This window comes from Haliotis rubra, unplaced genomic scaffold (assembly GCF_003918875.1).
Source record: "Haliotis rubra isolate DU_JTF1 unplaced genomic scaffold, ASM391887v1 Scf790, whole genome shotgun sequence".
NCBI lineage: Eukaryota > Metazoa > Mollusca > Gastropoda > Lepetellida > Haliotidae > Haliotis > Haliotis rubra.
This window is the reverse complement of record NW_025767513.1, coordinates 360,776-384,551: the sequence shown is the minus strand read 5'-3', so window position 1 is coordinate 384,551 and position 23,776 is coordinate 360,776. Positions and strand designations below refer to the sequence as shown.

General features: G+C 37.2%; 2 protein-coding genes across 2 annotated transcripts; both read right to left on the bottom strand.

The window, feature by feature from the left end:
• Positions 1-1,041: 1,041 nt before the first annotated feature.
• On the bottom strand, positions 1,042-5,121 carry LOC124261194 (glycine N-acyltransferase-like protein Keg1). Its single transcript, XM_046695513.1, has 5 exons — positions 4,885-5,121; positions 3,849-3,965; positions 2,859-2,970; positions 1,720-1,837; positions 1,042-1,348 (listed from the first exon to the last, which is right to left on the bottom strand). The coding sequence occupies exons 1-5, from the start codon at positions 5,119-5,121 to the stop codon at positions 1,042-1,044; spliced, it is 891 nt and encodes a 296-aa protein (XP_046551469.1).
• An 11,974-nt stretch (positions 5,122-17,095) lies between these two features.
• Positions 17,096-23,718, bottom strand: LOC124261191 (PEST proteolytic signal-containing nuclear protein-like). The gene is made up of 5 exons (XM_046695510.1): positions 23,649-23,718; positions 21,165-21,364; positions 20,100-20,177; positions 19,717-19,772; positions 17,096-18,909 (listed from the first exon to the last, which is right to left on the bottom strand). Exons 1-5 carry the CDS (start codon positions 23,698-23,700, stop codon positions 18,786-18,788), a joined length of 510 nt encoding a protein of 169 aa, XP_046551466.1. The 5' UTR covers positions 23,701-23,718; the 3' UTR covers positions 17,096-18,785.
• Positions 23,719-23,776: the final 58 nt, after the last annotated feature.

Below are 23,776 nucleotides of genomic sequence, written 5' to 3'. Positions count from 1 at the left end.
CCTACTGTTCTCGTGGGAAGCATTCTACGAAGTCTATGACTGACTGACTGGGTTTGTTTTTTACTCCGCTTTTAGCAATATTCCAGCAACATCACGGCAGGGGACACCAGAAATGGGCTTCACACATTGTACCCATGTGGGGATTCCGAACCCAGGTCTTCGGCGTAATGAGCCAGGCACCAGATACCATGCACCGACACAGACTGTGAAGGAAATACATGTATGCACAACATGATAGCCCTCAGATGTTCAATAACTATGTGATTTCAAACATGCAGTGAGGCAACAGCTATCCCAAAGCCCTCCACAACTCAAGTGAACCCTCTTCCACAAAGGAATAGCCCAAATGAAATTAATGTCAGCAAATGTTAACTGATTTATGTCATACTTCATTTGACCCAAGTTAACAGTTCTGGAATCAGGTACTTTGGTAAACAGCCCTTGAGTGATGTCATCATTAAATCTAAATAAGTCTCATTTCATGATTCTTGAAAGCATGTATAAAAGCATTAACTAAGTGAATATGACCAGTTATTATCAGTTTGTAGGTATTCCGATATGTGTTTTGACTGTTGACATAGATACCTTAAAATATAAAATGCAACATTTATGATTTTTATCATGTGTTATTTGAAACTTTAGACTGAAGGTCTAAGGTGTTTAGCTTACTGGTAGATAAGGCAATCTCGAAATCGTAAGATTAATGTGATTTGAGTCTTACTGATAACAGGTATATTCTGCAGCAATTTAATTCAGATTTTTCCCTATCAGATTTTTTATGGAACATTGCTTGTCTTGGATATCTGTATAAAGGTCAGTTAAAGACTTCTAGTCCTCTCTAAATTATGAATCATGACCAATTGTGTGGACGTCATGATGTTTATGATTTTGTTACAAGTACTTATTATCAAATACAACAGGACTTTGGTCCTTTGCAGGTTCCGTTTGGTGTATATCTGATCCATGCCACCTTCATGCTGGGTATTTGTTTAAAACCAAGTGCTTCATGAAGCTTGAGGGATACAGCATTGCTCTCCTCAATCACAACAAATGCTTCCTTGCCAGTCTGAAGTCTCTTCTGTGCCAGATATGACATGATGACCTTGGCGTATCCCTTCCCCCGATGCTCCTCCACCACATGTAGCATTCCGAGGGCCCCATAATGATAGGACATTGCAAATCCAACAATGGTGCCATTTTGGTCATACAGACAGCAGGAAGGTAAACACGTAATGAGCTTGTCAATGTATGCAAGAGATTCATTTCCACTGTAAATTTCCACTGGGAGTTAACAAACTTGGAGTCACCTTGGGTTAATGGTAAAAGCTTGAAGCCATCTGGGACAGGCCTGGAAGACAATGTGACATACTACATAATGCATTTTGTACCACATTTGTAAAGTGAAAAGATAAAGTACTTAGAGGCAAGGATGGCCCAGTCATCTGAGGCATTTCTAATTATTGTGCAGAGTTGTCTCCCTTGACATAGTACCTTTGATAATAGGTTCAAATCATCCCAATCATGGTTTTTTGTTCGTCAGCACCATACCAATGATCAAGGACTTCAACAAAGTGGTTATACAACTGGAATGCTATTCAAAGCTGCATTAATCCCATTTCACTAACTAAACAAGGTATTCTGTGACTTGCTTCCTAGCAAATTCTTTTAAATGTTCAAAATAATGCTGACTTGTGTGGTAACTCATTCATTTTAACTTACTTGACATTCAGGCTTTCTTGAGTAACACACTGCACGTAACAGGGCTCTGATGGATCACTGCTTCCTCCATGACATTTTATAGCTTCATTTATAACTTTAGAAAATGTGGAGTCCACACCTGTCAACAAACATCAGTATAATTACATGACTGAAATTATTGAAATGTATATTTTCCACATTTTATGTCTGCCTTGTATATGCATAAATGTATGAAATGGAATTTTAAAAACAAAAACATCAGCATATTTGATATGTAATAATGATGTACATGTATATATTTTTACAGTTATAATATAAGGTACATATGTGCCCAGACCAAAGCATGAGTCTAGTAAATTGTTTATATATAAGTTCATGGCAAACAATGGTTTGAGAGTTAAATCTTCTGAATGGTATGTGAATGTAGAGGTTTGGGGCTACTATTCTCACAGGCAATCTGTAAAACTAGTTTTAAATTTGGTCTGACCAAAATATGTATTGTAAGACTTTCAACATTGTCAGCAGCAGGTGGTTAACATTTTCGGAAAAGAGCAAATTTATTAATGAAGCACTGAAATTGTTATATCATATAAACAGTATATTCAGTGATACAAGACAAATGTTATGGATAACAACTTCTTTGTTTGTTTCTCACAACATTTCTGGGCTAGATCTTGCCCCTTCTTCCATCATATTCATAATATCTGATCAACAAATAAAATATAAACATTAAAATTACCCAAATACTCACTTACTATTATACAGAACTACTGTGAAAGATATTCAACATTATAGATTATCCAGCTATATGAGCAAGTGATTGAAATGATTTCACAGTATTGTTTCAGCAATATCACAGTGGAAACATCAGAGATGAACTTGACATATTGTACCCACATGAGGAATCAACTGACTGACTGACTGAGTTTGGTTTTTACGCCGCTTTTAGCAATATTCCAGCAATATCAGGGCGGGGGACACCAGAAATGGGCTTCACTCATTGTACCCATGTGGGGATTCGAACCCGGGTCTTCAGCGTGACGAGCCAATACTTTAACCACTAGACTACCCCACCGCCCCATAAGGAATCAAAATGGTCATGAAGATCAGACACTTGTATGCGATACATACTCTGAAATATTCATGCACCATCAACTCACATGCAAAAACAATCCCCTTATTCCAGTCGATGACTCCTTGCTGTTCCAGCAGATCTGATAAGGCCGTCTCATCCTCTGCAGCCACATTGTAGATGTTGTTAAGGAACTCAAACTATAACAATCAGTGTACAGAATAAGACAGGTTCTGTGATGATGTTTCTTTAGAGGGTTGACTTTGTACATGTCTTGTACATGTCATGTGCATGTGCATGTGTGTGTGTGTGTGCATGTGTGTGTGCATGTGTGTGTGCATGTGTTTGGTGGTTTGGAGAGAGAGAGAGACACAGAGAGAGAGAAAATTGTAAATGGGTATACTATGTTCCTGGGACAAAATGTGAAATTACATCTGATAAATAAAGGCGTGATAATATTTCAAACCACTCATTACTTTTCAGGGTTTCTTATCATCACTTTTTATTCACATTTCTACAGACAGCAGGGCTCCAGATAATTTTTCATGATCAGGAGTACGTACTCCTTATTTATTCAATATAGGAGTACTGGAAAACCTTAAGAGTACATTTAGAGAACTGAATGGAAATTAATGGCGTATCAGTAATCTTGTGTTTTGTTTCATATATGCACAACATTGCTACTCTGGTGTAAACAGGTCAATATACAATAAAACAATACTTTTTCAGATAAATCGTCTGTAAATGATTCTAAGACCGTACACCATTGCTGTGCCGCGTATCTGCTACGCTTTCTAAATTATTTCCTACCGTATCTTGCATATGTTTTATCCGTACATACTCCGATACAACCCTTATCTGGAGCCCTGAGACGGTTTATCACCACTAGTAAGAGATGGAATAGTTAGGTAGTTGAGCAGAGTATGTATGTAGACTAGCTTGGTGGATGGATGTATAAATACATAGATAATTGGCTTACTGGTGTACAACATAAAACAAAGGATACTACCATATAATTATGAAAATTGGGAACATTACATTCAGAATACCTCTAACCACTGATTGGGCTGCTACCTACCTCCACAGTCTCAGGATCAGGCTTTGTAATAACTGCCTTGAAGTCCGGCCATTTGTCCACAATAAAATGAAACCCTGTGACCACCGAGTCCAACTTTGTTATCACCTCATTGTATATCTGAAATAAGACTCTAGTGCAAGTACACATGCATCATAATGTACGACCTGGTGTTGTATCAATAAACACTAGTACCTAGCAAAGCATTTACATCTATTGTTATCATATTGTTACATGTGTAAAATTATTCAAACAATAACTTTTCAAAGTTCGTCTGTAAATGAGAAACAGTGTTGTTAAGAGTACCAACAGAGTTGTGTATAAATTAATTATTAGTCTGCTACTAAATTACCAAAGATGAGTGGCGGTGGGGTAGCCTAGTGGTTAAAGAGTTGCTCGTCACACTGAAGACCCAGTTCGATTCCTCACATAGGTACAATGTATGAAGCCCATTTCTTGTGTCCCCGTGATATTGCTGGAATATTGCTAAAAGCGGTGTAAAACCATACTCGCACCAAACAAGAACTGGAATAGTGACACTAGAAAATTCATCGTCATCGTGGATCGGACTATTTACGTTTCAAAAATGCTTGTATGGATTAACTGATGATATACAAAAAGCTAAACCGGCTCAAATGTTCTCTGCTGGCGATCTGACTATTTGGTTAACGTATCTAGGACCACTGCGTCCCATTCGAAAATGACACAAACAGGGGAGGCGATCAGATTAAAAGGCCCATCGATGTACTGTAGAGTGCGCCCGGCTCTGATATATTTGTAAGTATGACCTATATATATAAGATATTAGTCCAGTATATATATAGGTGTGCTCGACCTTGGATGGAATACGAGTTTATTCATATGAACTAATAAGATATCATCGAGGATGATAAGATATAAGATATATAGGTCATACTTATAAATATATCAGAGCCGGGCGACTATGGCGCGTGCGTGTGTGTGTCCCCATATACTCCCCTCCCTTTCGCTTTTCACAGCATGACAGTTACCTAAAATGATGAGCATGGTGAATGCCGACCTTTAAATATCTTGGCTTGTGTTGAAGTCGGTCCCTCAACTCAGGAAGTTTATCGTCTGCTAGAAAGACTGCCATAGTTTTGTGACAATGCGTTGAGAGGGGTCGACACAGGGTCCCGAGGTTAAGTAGCTTATGCAATGATCCCCAGATCAACATATACACGATTGATTCATGTCCACCCTGACCAACATGCGACAGCTTGGTCCAGATGATGTTGTCAACTCCCAACACCGACATAGGTCTGGAAATCGATGAAGCACCATGATAGACAGTGTTCGGAGCTCCGTTTGAAATATTGTACGGGCGCTTTATCCTGCGCTAAAAAAACAGCAACAAATCCGATGCAAAATTCAGTTTTCAGAAGACACACTATTATATGCTCACTGTTTGAGTTGATGTAAAGTGTTTTTATTGTATTGTACCATTTCCATCAATATTCCAGCAAAAGCAAGGAACACTAGAAAACGGATCCACACATTGCACCCGGTACGAAGGCTTTAACCACAACAGACTACCCGACATCCAATTTTTCTTTAACATAGTGTTAATGTCTGGTGAAACATCTTCAAAAGGAATATATTTTCGATGCCCGTAGGCGGGTCTGGAAGATGTGTACATGGTGGGAATTATATAAAATACACGTCATGATAGATGATTAAGTCTTTATGTCTTGCTCGTCCATGCAAAAATCTAGCCAGCTGAACCTATTCTGTTGTGTTTGATTCCAATAGTTACCAGATGTTTACATGTGTATTCACTCTGTGTTATGTATCAACAATTATTTGTTTCTATCATCAATTGTAACTTTTGTGTTCGCAGAATGGAAACTTATTGAAGTGTGAACAACAGATGAATTATATTTAGGAATCAATTCAGCAGTGCGCTCATCAAAAAGAAGTAGAAATCGTATCCCATTCATTATGATGTATTCATTAAAGAAAAAAATTCATGAAAGTTCAAAAACACGCCTTAAATTCTGTATTGGTGATGACCCGTCTACCTCCTCCCTTCGCAACAGCCGGGGTGATCTTCTTAGCCCAGTTGTATTCATATCAAGCGTGGAATACTTCGTATTGTTGAGATTTTCCCATGACAACATTTCTCCCGATACCTGTCACGGATCAACTACCCAACAAACGCCCTCAAGTCGACTGACAGAAGTCATTCAGCGACCCACAAACGAGAGCCCAGACGGTGCCCTTAGCTTTCATAGCCACAGTTAATACAGCCAACAAAAGTCATTTGTAACAATAATGTCGGCTGTTGGACACAAATCGACGCATGTTATGGCAGCGCAAGTTCTGTTCATGTGAATATTAACCAACACTATTACTCACGCATACGCTTATACTGGAGAAAAGAAACAAACAGATTTCCACTTCTGAAAGATATAGTCTACTGGGAGAGTAAGTACTGTTTATTTTTGTTTCGAGCATACATTTGACTGAAATGATCATGAACATCAGTGATGTCTCCCAAGTTCCAGCTTAACTGTGGTGATAGCCCGGGAACATATCTATTTATTCATGCTATGCATTTATGGCCCAAGACCCTGCTCTGAGGGAGTCTGATGAGCCAGATTGTGAGTTCCAGAAATACCCAGTTCACCAATATTTTATGATGTATGTTTATCTTATTACAGAGAGTCAATGTCTCAGACAAACAGTGTAGTAATTACACTGTCTACATGTAAATCAGTAATTAGAAGGTCAACGTCACAGGGTGTCTCCGTAAGACATTGGGAGGAGACTGCACTTTACTATCACATTGTAACATTGGGTAAACATGAATAAATATATTCTGGAAAAGGAAACATTGGACATTTTTGGATTGTCAGCTGTCAGACCCAAGTACTATGCATCCAAATTCCCAAATGGGTCTCTGCTGAAAGAACCCAAGCCTACATTTTCTGATCATCCTCAATTATTAAAGGTATGATATCATTACCAAATAGAGTAGAAATGAATTGACATATTTCTGTGGAAAGGAAAAGATTAACATTTTACAGTCAATACAGACATAACTGTTTTTCATAAAACTAACAACCACTCAAAGTTAGGGTCAGTTCATGAAAAAGATATAAGCCTTTAAGGGATGTACTATTTTTTGTACACTCATAGAATTAATACCTTTCTGCCTATTGCTACAGTATTGTGTTTAAACTTAATTATCATTAGAGTACTTTGTAGTACTTTTCTGTGTTCAAAGTTATTCCAGCAAACCAGAGGACCTAAAAACTACTCTAGTTGAATGTTGATGTGTCTTGGAAGACACTTATCAGTGTTTTGGATTGGTTTGACCTGTTAACCGGTACCTCGAATGGCCCCACAGTTGCAACTTCAACCATCTTCAGATCGTATCAATTTGGCCATTCTATGGAATGGTGACAGTCTAGCCCCAGATTGGACACAAGGTCATGGGCACATTCTAGACTCAGATAGGTTACACCTACTGACAGTCTAGCCCTAAGTAAGACAAAGATACCACTGCAGTCCACAGGGACTATCTTGATCAAGATCAGACTCATGTTGAGGGGATTGAAATGTTTAGACTAAGGTCAGACCCTGATACTAGTCCAGGTCATAGAGACAGTCCAGATCAGATCCAAATAACAACCTAAGCTAGGGATCCAATTGCAGGCCCAGGCCACAGAGACAGTCTTGATGCAGTCAAGTCTTGGTTATAGTGGTAGCTCAGACCTAGATAACAGTCTTGGTCATGCAGACAGTCTGGTCACAGATCAAACCTAGGTATCAGTCTAGATTTGAATCAGATTTATCTACCAGTCTGGACCAAAGATCAGATGCTGATACCAGGCTAGGCCACAAAGACAGTACAGACCAACATCAGACCCAGAAAACAGTCAAAGAGACAATCTAGACACAGATAAGACCCAAATACCAGTCTTGATTATGGTGGCAATTACCATATTAGAAACACACTGGGAATTATTCCCAATCTACACTCAGACAAGGCACAAGGTCATGGTATCATATAAGACAAAGACTGGTCACACAGACTAGCCTTGAAGGCAGTGTGGACCAGGATTAGACAAAGACTGGTCACACAGACTAGCCTTGAAGGCAGTGTGGACCAGGATTAGACAAAGACTGGTCACACAGACTAGCCTTGAAGGCAGTGTGGACCAGGATTAGACAAAGACTGGTCACACAGACTAGCCTTGAAGGCAGTGTGGACCAGGATTAGACAAAGACTGGTCACACAGACTAGCCTTGAAGGCAGTGTGGACCAGGATTAGACAAGGAGTTCTATAAACAGCCTTGGCCCAGACTGGCCGTAGTTTCCCAATTCATAGACACCTAACATTGAGTAACACTCACAGGCAGGTCACATCTGGACCTTCATATATGGAGTCATAGCAAGCAGAAAGATGAGATGACATAACTTGATGAAGTATTTTATTGGTAATATTGAAACATATTACCTCATACAAGTTTTATATAAAGACTGGTCACACTGGTGACTAGCCCTAAGGCAGTGTGGACCAGGATAGACAAAGACTGGTCACACAGGACTAGCCTGTAAGGCAGTGTGGACCAGGATTAGACAAAGACTTATTCACAGACTAGCCTTGAAGGCAGTGTGGACCAGGATTAGATTAAAGACTGGTCACACAGACTAGCCTGAAGGCAGTGTGTGGACCAGGATAGATTAAAGACTGGTCACACAGACTAGCCTTGAAGGCAGTGTGGACCAGGATTAGACAAAGACTGGTCACACAGACTAGCCTTGAAGGCAGTGTGGACCAGGATTAGACAAAGACTGGTCACACAGACTAGCCTTGAAGGCAGTGTGGACCAGGATTAGACAAAGACTGGTCACACAGACTAGCCTTGAAGGCAGTGTGGACCAGGATTAGACAAAGACTGGTCACACAGACTAGCCTTGAAGGCAGTGTGGACCAGGATTAGACAAAAGACTGGTCACACAGACTAGCCTTGAAGAAGAGCTGGTCACAAGGCAGACCCCAGCCTTGAAGGCAGTGTGGACCAGGATTAGACAAGACTGGTCCCACACAGACTAGCCTTGAAGGCAGTGTGGACCAGGATTAGACAAAGACTGGTCACACAGACTAGTTTCTGAAGGCAGTGTGGACCAGGATTACACAAGAACTGGTCACACAGACTAGCCTTGATGCAGTGTGGACCAGGATTAGACAAAGACTGGTCACACAGACTGAAGCCTTGAAGGCAGTGTGGACCAGGATTAGACAAAGACTAGTCACACAGACTAGCCTTGAAGGCAGTGTGGAGCAGGATTAGACAAAGACTGTCAAGACAAAGACTGGTCACACAGACTAGCCTTGAAGGCAGTGTGGACCAGGATGAACAAAGACTGGTCACACAGACTAGCCTTGAAGGCAGTGTGGACCAGGATTAGACAAAGACTGGTCACTGAGGGCTAGCCTTGAAGGCAGTGTGGACCAGACAAAGACTGGTCACACAGACTAGCCTTGAAGGCAGTGTGGACCAGGATTAGACAAAAAAGACTGGTCACACAGACTAGCCTTGAAGGCAGTGTGGACCAGACATAGACTGATCACACAGACTAGCTTTGAAGGCAGTGTGGACCAGGATTAGATAAAGACTGGTCACACAGACTAGCCTTGAAGGCAGTGTGGACCAGGATTAGACAAAGACTGGTCACACAGACTAGCCTTGAAGGCAGTGTGGACCAGGATTAGACAAGGAGTTCTATAAACAGCCTTGGCCCAGACTGGCCGTAGTTTCCCAATTCATAGACACCTAACATTGAGTAACACTCACAGGCAGGTCACATCTGGACCTTCATATATGGAGTCATAGCAAGCAGAAAGATGAGATGACATAACTTGATGAAGTATTTTATTGGTAATATTGAAACATATTACCTCATACAAGTTTTATAGGTGATTCAAGTAAAATTGAAAATGACACTGTACAACTTGTTAAACAAAACAGCTTCATTGTCAACATGAAGAAACTCACATAATTACAACCAATGAAACACTGTTGTTGCACTACAGCTATATAAGAAACTACACATAATGCTTTAACCAAGTAAAGTCAGTACAATATAGGAAATCACTAAAATTATATCTTGCTTCAAGAACTTTTATGAAAATATTTCTTGGTGTGTTTATCATGGATTCTTGCTACAAAAACATGACTAAGGAAATAAATAATTTTAGTTATCTAGGATCTCATGAAACTATTAATGTGTCAACATATTCATTTTCATATAATTTTATTTCTTTTTAGCTCTAATTCAAACAGTTTCATCCAAAATATGTATTTTCTGGGGAACTGAATGAGTAAGGTCATGGAACACAGCAGAAGGTGACTGCTCGGGTGGAGTATATGAACTGTACCCATGAGCGGAACAAAACCAAACACTGATAGATCTATGGTGGCAGGATGGGGCAATATTGGGTACACAGGGTGCTTAATAGAAGATGTTTCTGCGGATAGTCCAGAATGGGCATTCATATGTACGTTTCATTTGTACCACATAATATCAGACAATGTGGACTTGTCATCCTATGTTGTTCTTTGCTCATTTCATGACTTACCTGTAGGGTGTGATCAAAACCCTTCTTGAAAGTCCTGGAAGCATCTGAAAGCATTTGCTACATAAGCAATAAATGTTTTGTAATCTTGGAGTGAGTGAGTGAAATGGGTTTTATGCCACTTCTTGCAATATTCCAGCAATATCACGGCGGGGGACACCAGAAATGGGCTTCACACATTGTGCCCATGTGGGGAATCGAACCCGCGTCTTCCGCGTGATGAGCGAACGCTTTAGCCCCTTGTCATTTTGGAAAGGTAGACTGAGCACGTCTGTGTTTTAATGAAACTGAAAACTTTAAATATTCCTTACCTCAGCCATAATGCTTGTGAGCATTTGACAAAGTTTCTCTGACTTGCTGAATATCTAATTATAGTGTTACTGTGATGAAATCTTTAGACACCTTGTGCAAAGTCAGTCCATAGATCTGTGATTAACAAAGATAATCAGATCCTGAGTATATACCCATATAATGCTGATTATGGCCAGTATTGACAATTCACTGCTAGGAATATGTAACTAAACTTTAAAACCCAATATAGATAGAATAAATGTCACGCTTTTCATGTTATTCAGAACCATTTTCTGTTGATATGAAAAGTCTTATAAAGTGCACCAACTCCAATAAAGATGAACCATATATGCAAAGCAGAGAGGAAAGTATTGAAACAGTTACCTGGATAGACCCAACCAATATTCATCAATGCTCCATTCATATAAAAGCACTGAAATGATAATGAACATATATGCCTGTTTTACAACCATTTCTAGATAAAAATCAGCTTTGAGAATAATAAAAACACTTTGATTCATCCAACTAGTCAGCAACATCATTTGATAGTTATTTGAAAAACATACGGACAAAAATTGTTTAGTAATATAAAGTTTGTTTGTAACACATGTCAGGCATACTTCCTGCCCTTCCATCATTACAAAACACAATGTATCATATCAATAACCCCCACCTCCACAATACCAGTAACTGAAACAGTTCAAAATACGTCAGCCAGAAACATCACAAAACAAACATTCATTGGAAGAAGTTTTTCACAAATTACTATATATATATATATATATACTGTATTATTCCTAACCAAAATATAAACTTGCATAAAGGGAATCTATTCAAACTGTTGTAAGTGAATCATGCTGTAAGCACTTAACAACAGCTAAAAAGGAAATAGATACAATTTGTAATGGAAACATAACTTACAAACGTACATAACATTTTTCATTTAATAGTACCAGGACAGACCAAATTTATGTCTTGCTTTACAGATCTGCTTGCACTTTGTAGCCATTTTACTGTAACGAAACAAAGTGTCTCTTAACCTTTTATTTCATAATTTACAGTTACAATGACATCTTAACCCATATTCTCTCCTGCTGACTCATACTTAAGACTGCAACTGAGGCAAAAGTTTTCTTTCCCAAAATTGAACTTCAAAAGTGAGTTTGTATTAATACACAAAATATAACATTTAAAAAATGATGGCATGATGCAGTGATATCCTAAGTCACTCAAATAATTTTAACAATTAGCTTCATTTTGTTTTCCCTCTTGCCTTTGAAAAACAAACCTGTAAAACAAGGTCATAAAATGGTTTCAGTTTTTGACAAAACATTCCACAGCACATAATTTCCTTTTGAAATACTAAATCTTACTTCTCCTTGAAGCCAGTACACCTTGTGGACACATATGTACTCAGTACACATTCACTAGCTTGTGATGTAAATGTATCTGTGAGAGAACAAATTAAACTTAGTATTCCACAATACAATGGATAGTTAAAGGAAACCATGACATGTGAAAAGAACACTTTTCAATATTCAGTCAAGTACCAAACTAACTTTAGATGAAGTTTGTAGTGCTATTTTGTAACATGGACATGCGTATGAAATTCATTATTTGCAATTATCAGGTTGTCATGGTTACGTGTATGTGTAATTATAAAACATCAACCACCTTGTCCTTGTTTGTTTCATAACAAACATTTAAAGTCTAAAATCGAACAGCAGGATTTCATTATCATTTATACTGTCAAAGATATCTTACCATTTTGGTTGTAAGTTTAGCAGATCTGTAAACCAGGCAAAAAAAAAGGTAAGACCTCATCTGATATTATGTAATATGTAACATGCAGTGATACATGGATTATGCATAAACATAACACAAACAATGATGGAATGGAATAAATTGATATGCAAAACAAACAAAATAATATGGGAAAATGAAAGAGATTCAAGAATAACCATGTATGTAACTGTTTTAAGTGATTTCCATGAATAAAGAGATAACAGAATAAACTTTCTATGGGACAGACCTTTTTTATATTTGGCTTACATACATCAACTTCAAATAGGCAAAAAATATAAACAATGATAAATAAAAATAGTTTACAGTCACTATCAATATACCTATCTAATTCAAATACAATAAAAATATTTTTAAAAGTTATGCTGACACCTTCAAAACACAATGAATAATGACAAATCACACATGTAAATATATTTTCATAAATAAGATATCCATTTCTTCTGTTTAACCTACTGACCTGAACTTTTGGGGCCAAAATTGTGTAATCTAAAAACAAGTGTGGATTAGTTGTATAATGCTACATGATAATGTACACAAATTGGCACAGTGATCCTAATGTAAAACTTCATTTTCATTTGGTCATATTTTGCTCATCCCTTGTTTTTAATTTAATTGACAAAAGAACCCAGAAAAATAACCTTAACTTTATAAGGACCAGAGTCCATAACAATGACTGATAATAAATAAACAATCTTAACAAGTAAACAAAGTCATCAAAGATAATGTGCGTCCAAACAGTTGTTCCATATGCCCATATTTATAATAATAGATTGTACATTGTCAACACAGTGAACTGTTACATCCATCATAAAATGTCATAATTAAGAACATAGAACATGACATAATATAAAACAATAAATTTGCTTCTGGGCATAATGAAGGATGAAAAATAAATAAGTGACTGGGTGCAACTCTTGCTGTATGCAAACTAAAATACACTTTTTTACTTTAAACTGGAAAAATGTCATTGAAGAGAATTAGGAACACATGACTGAGGACAAGTTTATTCCTGTATTGTGTGAGTGAGTTTAGTTTAGTTTTACGCCGCTTTTAGCAATATTCCAGCAATATCACGGCAGGGGACACCAGAAATGGGCTTCACATATTGTACCCATGTGGGGAACCGAACCCAGGTCTTCGGCGTGACGAGCGAAAGCCTTAACCACTAGGTTACCCCACCGCCCCTAATCCTGAATTGAGTTTTTTAGCATCTTCTGTCTAAGTGAAGCCATTAAGTACGTATATATAATGATATCATGCAGCTGTTCAAGGCATATTTGGCTTACAATAAATATACTGTGCAGCTGGAAGAATGCTAATCAAAACCAATCACATGGAATTCATAGGTCAAGGATAGCAAACAATTAAGGATATGAAGCAAGAATTATGTCAACAATATATCTTAAATGGCAATACCATCCTGGTGACACACTGAAATATATGGCATATATAAAATCATGAATGTCCCACTTAAGTCACACCAATATAACTGCTTTTATTTAGCTTGTTAGCATTAAGATTTCCAATTCACTCAGCAAACACGTCCCAAAAATATATAATTAATTGGAAATGCTATTTTTTAAACCATTCTTCTTATAATTTACAGAAATGCTGACATTTTCATTGTGATTGTTCTCTCCTGTTTTCTCCATTTCACCTAAAGTTTAAGAATAGAATATTTCCCCAAACAAATAAACCCTCAAAATCAAATGTGTTTTATAAATGTGATAATGGGAATAATGTAATTATCAATTCATTTATCTTGATAAATGTAAGAAAGCTATATTTCAATTGGTTTTATTTCTTCCTTCGTGTATTTTTGATAAAAGTCTATCATTATGTTCTAAATAAGTGAAAATTGGACCAAGATAACATGATCCTTTCATGGGAAGCATGGACACTGCAGGTGTACATAGGCAGTCTATCACGCAACTACTTTCCATACTATTCTCTACATTGATATATACAGCACCTCATGAAAAGTCCCATACAAACATACACAACACAGCCACTGCCTCACAACACAATCACACCCACCAATATACGCACTGTTGATAAAGTGGGTCGCACTGCATTTCCCCCCAAACACATTGACATCAGTACTACCTGCTGTATGACAGGTATAAGGCATGCTTGTGCAAAGCATTCACATGATTTGAGTCATTCCACTCTCATGTGTGAAACATCTAGACTGGTCCTTATTTGATCAGAGCCTTGTCCCACAAAGTATCTCCAGGCTGTAAATCCCATACTTAAAATTATCGTAGCACTAAAATCACTTTTTGGAACAGGACCCATGTTCCTGGTTGATTTGAATGCTGATATAAAACTGAGGAATTTGAGTCTAGGGGACAGAATAGCCTGAGATGTAAGATATGACCAGATGTTACTGGGAAAGTTTAGACACATATCACAGTACATGGATGTGAGAGGAACTCTGTGCGGTTTCATTAGAGACTTAATAATGTAATATTAATTTGTTCTTGGATCAGATTCAATCTTGCAGTGATGTCATGAATTAAAATAGGGTGGACTAATGTAAACCATTTATTTGCTGGTATTTCAGTGAAGGTTACTGAGAGTGCCAATCCCTCGATCCTGAACACCAAACATCCATCTGCTTTTTCACTCTCATCAAAGAATTACTCATTCCTGAATTCTTCACATATGAGAAAAGGGAGAGATTTGAAGTTTGATTACTTTTGAAATAATGAAGAAATATAATGCATAAAGAAATTATTTATGTACACAATGCTATTTTTCACATTTTGAACCGGCATACATATTACACTCTTAAGTGTACCCCACATACCATACTGATGAGCCGTGAATACCCTCAAATATACCCCAAATCCTGCATACTAAAAGGATCATGTCCGTCTCCTTACTGATCATACTATTTTCTTACATAGTATCACAGAATATACAAACTGATATGTATTTAAAGTCAACTTAACAAATCTAGTGCATAAGAACAGGTCGAGAAATCCAAAAGTTGGAGACAGAAGAAATAAGATATGTGTAAGGAACCTTTAGAATGTTGTTTGAATTCAAATATGTTAGAATCAACTACATCTTTTTGTCCTTTGTGAGTTAATGACTGGGTTCCAAGCTCCATAACCTTGTAATAACTTCACATTGTTTAATTGTTTATTTCAGGTATATTTTCTTGTTTCAGTTGTATTGTCATATTGAAACACATATTACAAATTTGAAAGAGTTCAGTCCATAACAGTACAGCTCGTTAGAATTACACTTTATTTTCGTTACGTAAATATTTTAGTTACGTAATTATTCTGCTCCCATCTTTGGGAATCTTTTTAACTTTAAACCCTTATGTATCAGTTTTCCAACAATATATATATGCCTTGTGTATATATACTGAACAACATTAGAAACGCACCACACTAAAATGCACCGACGATGCTCAGGTATCATGGGTACATTACAGTCTGACGGGGATATTTTGTATCATTGGCGGATCCAGAGAGGGTGGGGTGGGGGGTTTCAGGGGTTCGAACCCCCTTTGAAAATGACTTAAGACCACATTGTAGATTTCTTTTGTGTTGGCGGAACCCCCCCTTTCAAAATTCCTGGATCAGCCCATGCGTATTATATGGGTGGTGCGTTTCTAATGTTGTTCAGTATATTAAAAGTCTTGAGGTATTAGTGAGTGAAAGATTTGCACTGGGACTGACATGTTTTCTCTACCAGTGCCTGTGGTGTATTTTATATATAGATACTAAATACTAAATGCATGATCTCTGCTCTCTCTCTCTTCTCCTCCCAAAGTGATATTCCCTACTTTCACAGCCTGCAGAATAGATATTCACATATTGCTACAGTCTGATTCCAGGCTTTGTACACTGCAATAAAGCACATGTAGAGAGAGATTCTGTGGATGAGCCTAGACTGGCATTAGGAATAATGTTTTGTATATTTTTGGGGACATTTTCAACAGTGTAAGGTAGAAACAGTCACATTTAGAATTCAAAAAGAAATATATTGTCAACATAGATCTTGATTCTATAATAAAACAAAGACGAGGAGGCATAAATTTGTGTTGACCTGAACCAAACTTTTACCAACTTTCTTTAGCTTAAATGTCCATTCTGTGCCTCTATCCTAACTACAAGTATTGTTGTTGGTGCAAGTATTTTGCTGAATCAGGGACATCTGCAAGCTTGTAAAGCCTTGGAGGAATAATTTAGTACGAACACGTCAATCCCATTTTGTGTTTTGTTTTGTGAGGTAGAAGAAATGCATTTAGGAATTCTAATTTGGAGATAGTATCACAATGACATTGGTTTTGTCCATAACATACCAAGCATCATATTCATGCTTATTGAGTTTCTTCACTAACACAGCTTCTGTTGGAACATACAAGCTACCATCTACAAAGGTGTTTGGCTTCACTGTGATCGTAGGCATCACGATTATTTCACAAACAGACTGAGATTACTGAAGCACTATCAGCAAATATGCCGCTGTGGTTGAAGCAGTTTGCAAGTATCAAATGCTGACATAATCACTGACAACACGGTGTATCAAACAGCCTGTTTATTTAAGTATTTAATTACAAAGCACAACGGCTCATAGTTTACAAAACTGACACCAAACTTTGTAAGTGCAACAGATACTTTCCATATTAAATGTAATGACTGAGATGTATTATATGTCTATAGTTGTTTTGAGAACTACTTTCATTTTGCAACCAATCTGTGATTTCAAATAAAATTGGATGACAAATAATGACTTGTGAACATCAAGCATAAACAAAACACCTAATGGCATCCCATAAATTACAACAAGCTGCATGTCATGTGTATCTAAAACGAAATGGAGTGTGTGCTGAAATCTGATTAGCACATAAATGTTGTTATATGAGCTTGATCGCAGAAATCAGAAAACTGTTGTAATATACAATGTATATGAACAATCAGTTCCCTGTGAAATACTCAATAACACACGCCAATCTGATGAATCGTTACCTCGGTCATAAAAAACATATGATAAACCATAAACCCCGAAGTTACTTAAATTAGAGTTCCAAATTAAAGGGTGACTTCGGCCCATGAGGTTTGCTGCTTATTCTAAATTACTATTGAAATCTAGGGACCCCTGCAACATGCTAAAGTTTTAACTTCTGACTTAAGAGTTATTGCAAGGGCCCACTGATTTTAATCCTTAATTTTGAAAACTGCAAATAATCCTTTAATGAAAAGGATGTGTTCTATAATTCATGTTAAAATCATATGAATCATGAGATTCTGAAAATAGTAGTCATATTATTACGTACTACACAAGCAGAGTCACAATAAAATAGTTCATCAGACTAATTTATGTAACAGGACAATTGATAGATCAATGTAAAAACAACCTTCTCAGTGGTAGACTGACTATCTGTTTTGTAATACACAAAACTATCATTATTCTGTACTTGATAAGTTCACCTTGATTATTTTTTACTGAAATAGTTATATTGTTAGCAACTAGTACAGGACCTCTTGATACTATAGCACAACAGCTGGGGTGACATGGTGTGCCACCTTATCATATACTACTCAATGTTTGTTAGGAATATCCGATATGCCATTCTATTTAAACATACACATGACATATTATGAGAATCAGATTTGTGTATGATGGAAAGATTCAAAATATCCCTATGAAAAGTTGAGTAGCATACTAAACCTAAATTCAAAACTCCTCAAGTTCTTCCAACATATCTTTTTTCACAGAAACACTTCCACCTACAAATGGGAATAACAAAATACCACTCCATCAGTTTGAGATTTGGAAACATGTGCTACATTTGCTGTGAGCTGTAACACCAGAAAGTATGAAATGAAGAATGTAAACTCTGAAGTACAATGAATGTGCGTAATAAGTCATCTGTCCCGAGGCAAGATGCTCCTCAACCATTGCATCCCACAACATTCAGTTTCATTTGAAAACCTGATTCTGCAGTTGGCAGCTGACAGAAGTCACAGACTGAATCCATCAATTCCTCAATGTTCTGTTCAACCTCGTGCCATGCTCACATATGCCAAGTCTCTATGCTCTCTGCAATGCCACTAAAGCTGTACATTGATAAACATAACACAAAGAGCATGTAGCCAGCAGCTGGATGTGATCACCTTCAGCCTATGTATGTTGGAAAGAAAATGGTGTTCCGGTCTGAGGGAGCTACCACTTTCCATGGCAGTTTTATCACATTTGTATCTCATAGAGTTCATTTTTTCTCTCCCAGGTTATCCATCTTTGCCTTCAACTCTCGCTCCATAATCTTCTGGCGATCACAAAATCCAAGTCGGTTTTTACCAAATGAATTGGGCCCTGCAGCAGTTGGTGTATCTCTGCAAAACATATGCAGAAAAGAGTTAATTTGGACAACATAACTGTCAACATTATTTTTAGCCCCAGCCCAAATCAGTGCTCCCACATTTATATTACATCAGGTTCGTTCAGGATTGTATTTATGAAATAGACAAAATGGGAAGCTCATTTACTTGAAATATTTCCACTTAAACTTTTCACAAGACCTTTTATCTTTCTTATCCCATCAGAATCATTTTATTGGTACTGTGGTGCAACATTTGGGAACATTCACACTCTGATTGCAAAATATAGTGGATAAAAATGTAGACAAAGTCTTCAGGACTTTCAGTGTATTTCAAAATTAACCATTGAAGTCCTAGTAACAACGTATATGCAGGCCTGAACAAAGACTAATACCTTACTATACCTTTCACTCGGACTGGCTGGAGCATATGGCATGTCATTTGTTACTAATATGTTAGATGCAGATGTTAACTGTTCTTACAAGAATTACTATACCTTTCACTCAGACTTCCAAATCCATACCTCAGAGGCATAATTGTTTCATTCATCACAACAAAGAATGAATGCAAAATATTTGCAGGATTGAGGATTATGAGACACTTGCCTGTGACAAAACAAACTGTTTATTATCCTCTGTATTGTTTTGGTCTGTTCTATCATCTGATGCGATGATAATACTTTTCTGGAAAACAACTTCGGCTGAGTGTGTGAAACATTTGCTACCATGACGTCATAATGTTTATATCTGTCCCAGAAGTTAACAGACATAACCGTATCAACCTATAATCCTTTGGAGGTATCATCATGCTAATTGACCTCACCTTCCTATGTTTCTCATCCTCATCTTAGCCTCAGGTGGCATTTCTTCTTCATCACTCTGTCAACAGAACATGCAACAATTAAATATAAGCATCACCTTCCATTCTGCAAATGCTCTTTGTGCTCATGATTCTACAAAAATCATCACAAAAGTTTACAAAAATTAGCATACTTAGAGAGTAGTCTTTCAAAATATTTCCATATTTTGAAAACATCACACTATGTCAAAATATAAAGGAGGTGACCTTTTGACTATGAGTGAGACAAAAGAAGTTGTATGTATTTGCAATGATATACACATAGGAAGAATTACCTAACATATTCATGTATACCTAATTTCATACAGTGTGAATTTACCAGCAACTACCTACAAATGTTCACATACCTCATCATCTGGATTAAATATAGCAGCTACTTTAGCATTCTTCCGTAATACATTCGTAGCTGGGCAGTCTTTGGGTTTCTGAAATCAGATGATTGGAAATGGATCAATAATCGCATTTAGCGTTAACGGCTATATTATGAAAATACACAATGCTAAATTGTGTTATTGTTGGCGTCACCATACCACGTGCCTTTGTTTATAAACATGACCTTGGCACGCGCAGCTGCAAACATTACGTCAGCAAATGTCGTCATCAGTTGCTACGTCATCACACTACGCGACAGATAATTAAACATTATTTCATGCGTCACTGGATTTTGTAGATTTTCCAACAAAATCATTGATATGCTGACAGGTCTGATTAGTTGTTTAACATTTGATCTTTGATCTGATCATGAACATTGTTTTCAACAATAAATCTTTAAAAACTAGATTCTAAATAACTTTGTGATGCTTTGGAACATTTTTATCCCAAATTTCAACATTCAACTGCAATGAATGAGTGAGTGAGTGAGTGACTTTGAACAGTTCTTGAATTACATCACAGTGTATCAGCTTGAATAGCCTTGATTATAGGCACGCAAAAGTGATGCAAGTCAGGAAAGCAAATTTTGGCGCCTTAGACAATGCCTTCAGGAGGCAGTTCCTTAGAAAAATGGTTAATCATATCAAAGATTCACATCCTGCATGTGGACAGTGTGTTAAGAACATTCTTAGAGTCCTTCATAGTGATATTGCTGGGAGGTTGCTAAAAGCAGTGTATGTCCACTCTCACACATTCAAAAGTTAAGTACATGGAGACGTACAATATTTTCATCCTCAAAAACTGAGGAAAACATCCAGAGGAAATATCATCAGTTATTATCAATACATCAGACTTTTTTAAAGCATGACCACCAATAACGTCACAACAATATCTTTGGTGGAAAATTGTATCTTTCTGTTGGGACCTCCCATTTCTTGCTATACAAAGACCTCACGACTTACCTGTGAATGAAACAAAAGAAGTTCTCTGTTTTTTCAATAATATAAATATGAATTTTAGCAGAGCGAACCATGATTTACCTGTGTTGATAGAGACATCTTAATTGGTGCTGGAGCTTGTTTTGGAGCAATCTGTATGACTGGACTCTTCTTGGCATCAGTGAGTTTCGAACTGAAACCCATGGAGAACTTTTTCTTCACAGGTGGCGCTGTCTCACTGTCATCATCAGCCAGTTTCCGTTTCTCTGGGCTGTCTCCTTCTCCCCGCTCTGTGTTGACCCCTGGGTAATTTGAAATACTGGCAAATTTGAAACACTTTGTCACAATCCACACATGGATTTGACCCAACTGTCACTGTGAAATGTAAAGAATGAAAAAAAACACTAAATTAGAAGAATATACTACAAATGCTGAAAACTGTTACTAACAGCATCTTTGATGTCTCTTTGTGATCTTAAATTTAGGGAGAAAGAGAAATATCAGTTTAGTCATCACAGTTATGAAGACTGTCAAGGTCATCTTTCTACAAACATGGCAGTTTAAACGTCACATGCAACCAAAAAATCAAACATAATTAAAACACAATTATCACTTCTTCATGACATATAATATGCATTGCTGATTATGAAAAAACAAATAAACAAAATTATAAGCATACAATCACAAATCAAAAGTGCAATATTTTGTACTTGGGTTTACCTCCCTCGAAACGAAGCAGCCGGGATACCGAACCCAGTCAGAGCGGGTGGGTGTGCACTCAAGTGTAATGGCTGGTTCATTTGCAGATGCCGCCCTAACGGCTCATTGTGTGTGTATATATAGAGATGTTGGGTTTTGTAAATACATGCTCATTTTTTGTGTATAACATTTTGCAATCAACAGACATCATAACATGTCATGTGTTCAAGTATCACACCTGCCTGTCTGTGTAATTACATAATGTGACAGAGACCGAACTCGGGCCATAAATCAATGCGTTTTGTTTATGGTGTATAGCCTGATAGGTGTTAAGTTCAAATTGCATGTGGTCAGTGATCGAAGTTGTGTATTGAATATTGTCATTAGCAGACGGGCAGGCAGACACATAGGTGTCAATAAAACAGAAATTGAGTTTTGTCTGTGACAACAATATATCTATATCACAGTTAGAAATTCTGTCAACGCTAAATAACGACATTGCTCTTAAGTATCAAACTGAGAAAGTGACTCGGTAAGAAGAACGTGTGGTGAAATAGACAAATGAAAGTATATAAACAGTTAAATCGGTAATCTACTGTAATAACATATAAAAAGCTCGAGCCTCTGAAATATCAACAAAACATTAGAAAAATAGCTCACACCAAAGCCTTCACTGAGTATTCACTGGACAACCCGCTTCCAAGCTGTGCGAACCTATTTCACTGCGCATGTGCTATCTGCAAAGTTGTGTTTTACGTTGCATGTGACCTTTAACATAATCAACAAACTAAAGTCAAAGTTTAGCACTAAAGAATGGCTATAAAGAATGGGTAGCATAATGCAATGTACAATACAAATGTAACTGTGTAGTAGCAGTGGTACTGTCAACTTTTCTATACATGGGTATGATAGGAATAAACAATTGAAATAAATATTAGTTAGACTGGGCTGGGAGAATACCAAATATTTTTAAAACATAGAAATCCAGCTTAAAATAAGAACAAAATAACTCATTGACATGGTTTAATGGAAATAAACATCAAAATAGAACATCATGTCAGTTCATAAACATGGTAAATTGGAGATAAACATAACATTATTACTTCATAAACATGGTAAATTGGAGATAAACATAACATTAGTACTTGAAAACAGAAATTCCATCATTATCATCAGTGACACATCTGCGTCATGTTTCAACAAACAGTATTTTGCATTAACTATGGAAACTAAAACTGTGGATAGCATTTGTTTCTGGTCATTATATGGGGGACGAGCCCTCCAAACATACTGCAAGGCAGCTAATAAGATTTGAAACAATTACTAAGAAAAGAATTTGTGCACATTCATTACCAGGAAAGTGGAAGGCATCATCTATATCTTTTCTGACATAACTTTTCTTCTTTACCTGAACATACAAAAATGTAGAGGCTATATAGCACACAGCCTTACCAAATAATACTTATAAGGTCAGACATCCCTTAATGTTACTGAAATAATCTCCTTGCAAAGGTCCAACCATTTTTCAGATGTAACACCACACGCTATGCAAGTCCCAAGTAATGAAAAGACCGAATGAAATGTTCTACAGTCACGACACGAGAAAACCTAAAATAAAAATAAAGTACAGTTAGCTTCGTGCGTATCTACACAACGACAGTAGGTACACCTCAATTCAACCTGCACCTGCGACACAGTCGGGCTGCGCTGTTGTCTGGCAAACTGCTAAGAATGTAACGCTAAATAATGAACATAATGTATTACTAAGTGCAACGTGAAGCATCAAACTAGCTGAATAAAACCTTCTGTCATGAAATAAACCACATTTTTATATGGCATATTAAAGAGGGGAGTAGACATTCGGGTAAACACAAATGCAGATTTTACCTGAGGGTAACTTGTCTGCCATGTTGGTAGAAAAGGGAGTATTTCGTAACATGACAGTCGATAAGCGAGGTTTGAGGTATACCTTTAAGAAACAAAAGACAACAAATTGCGTACGATGTATTAATTAA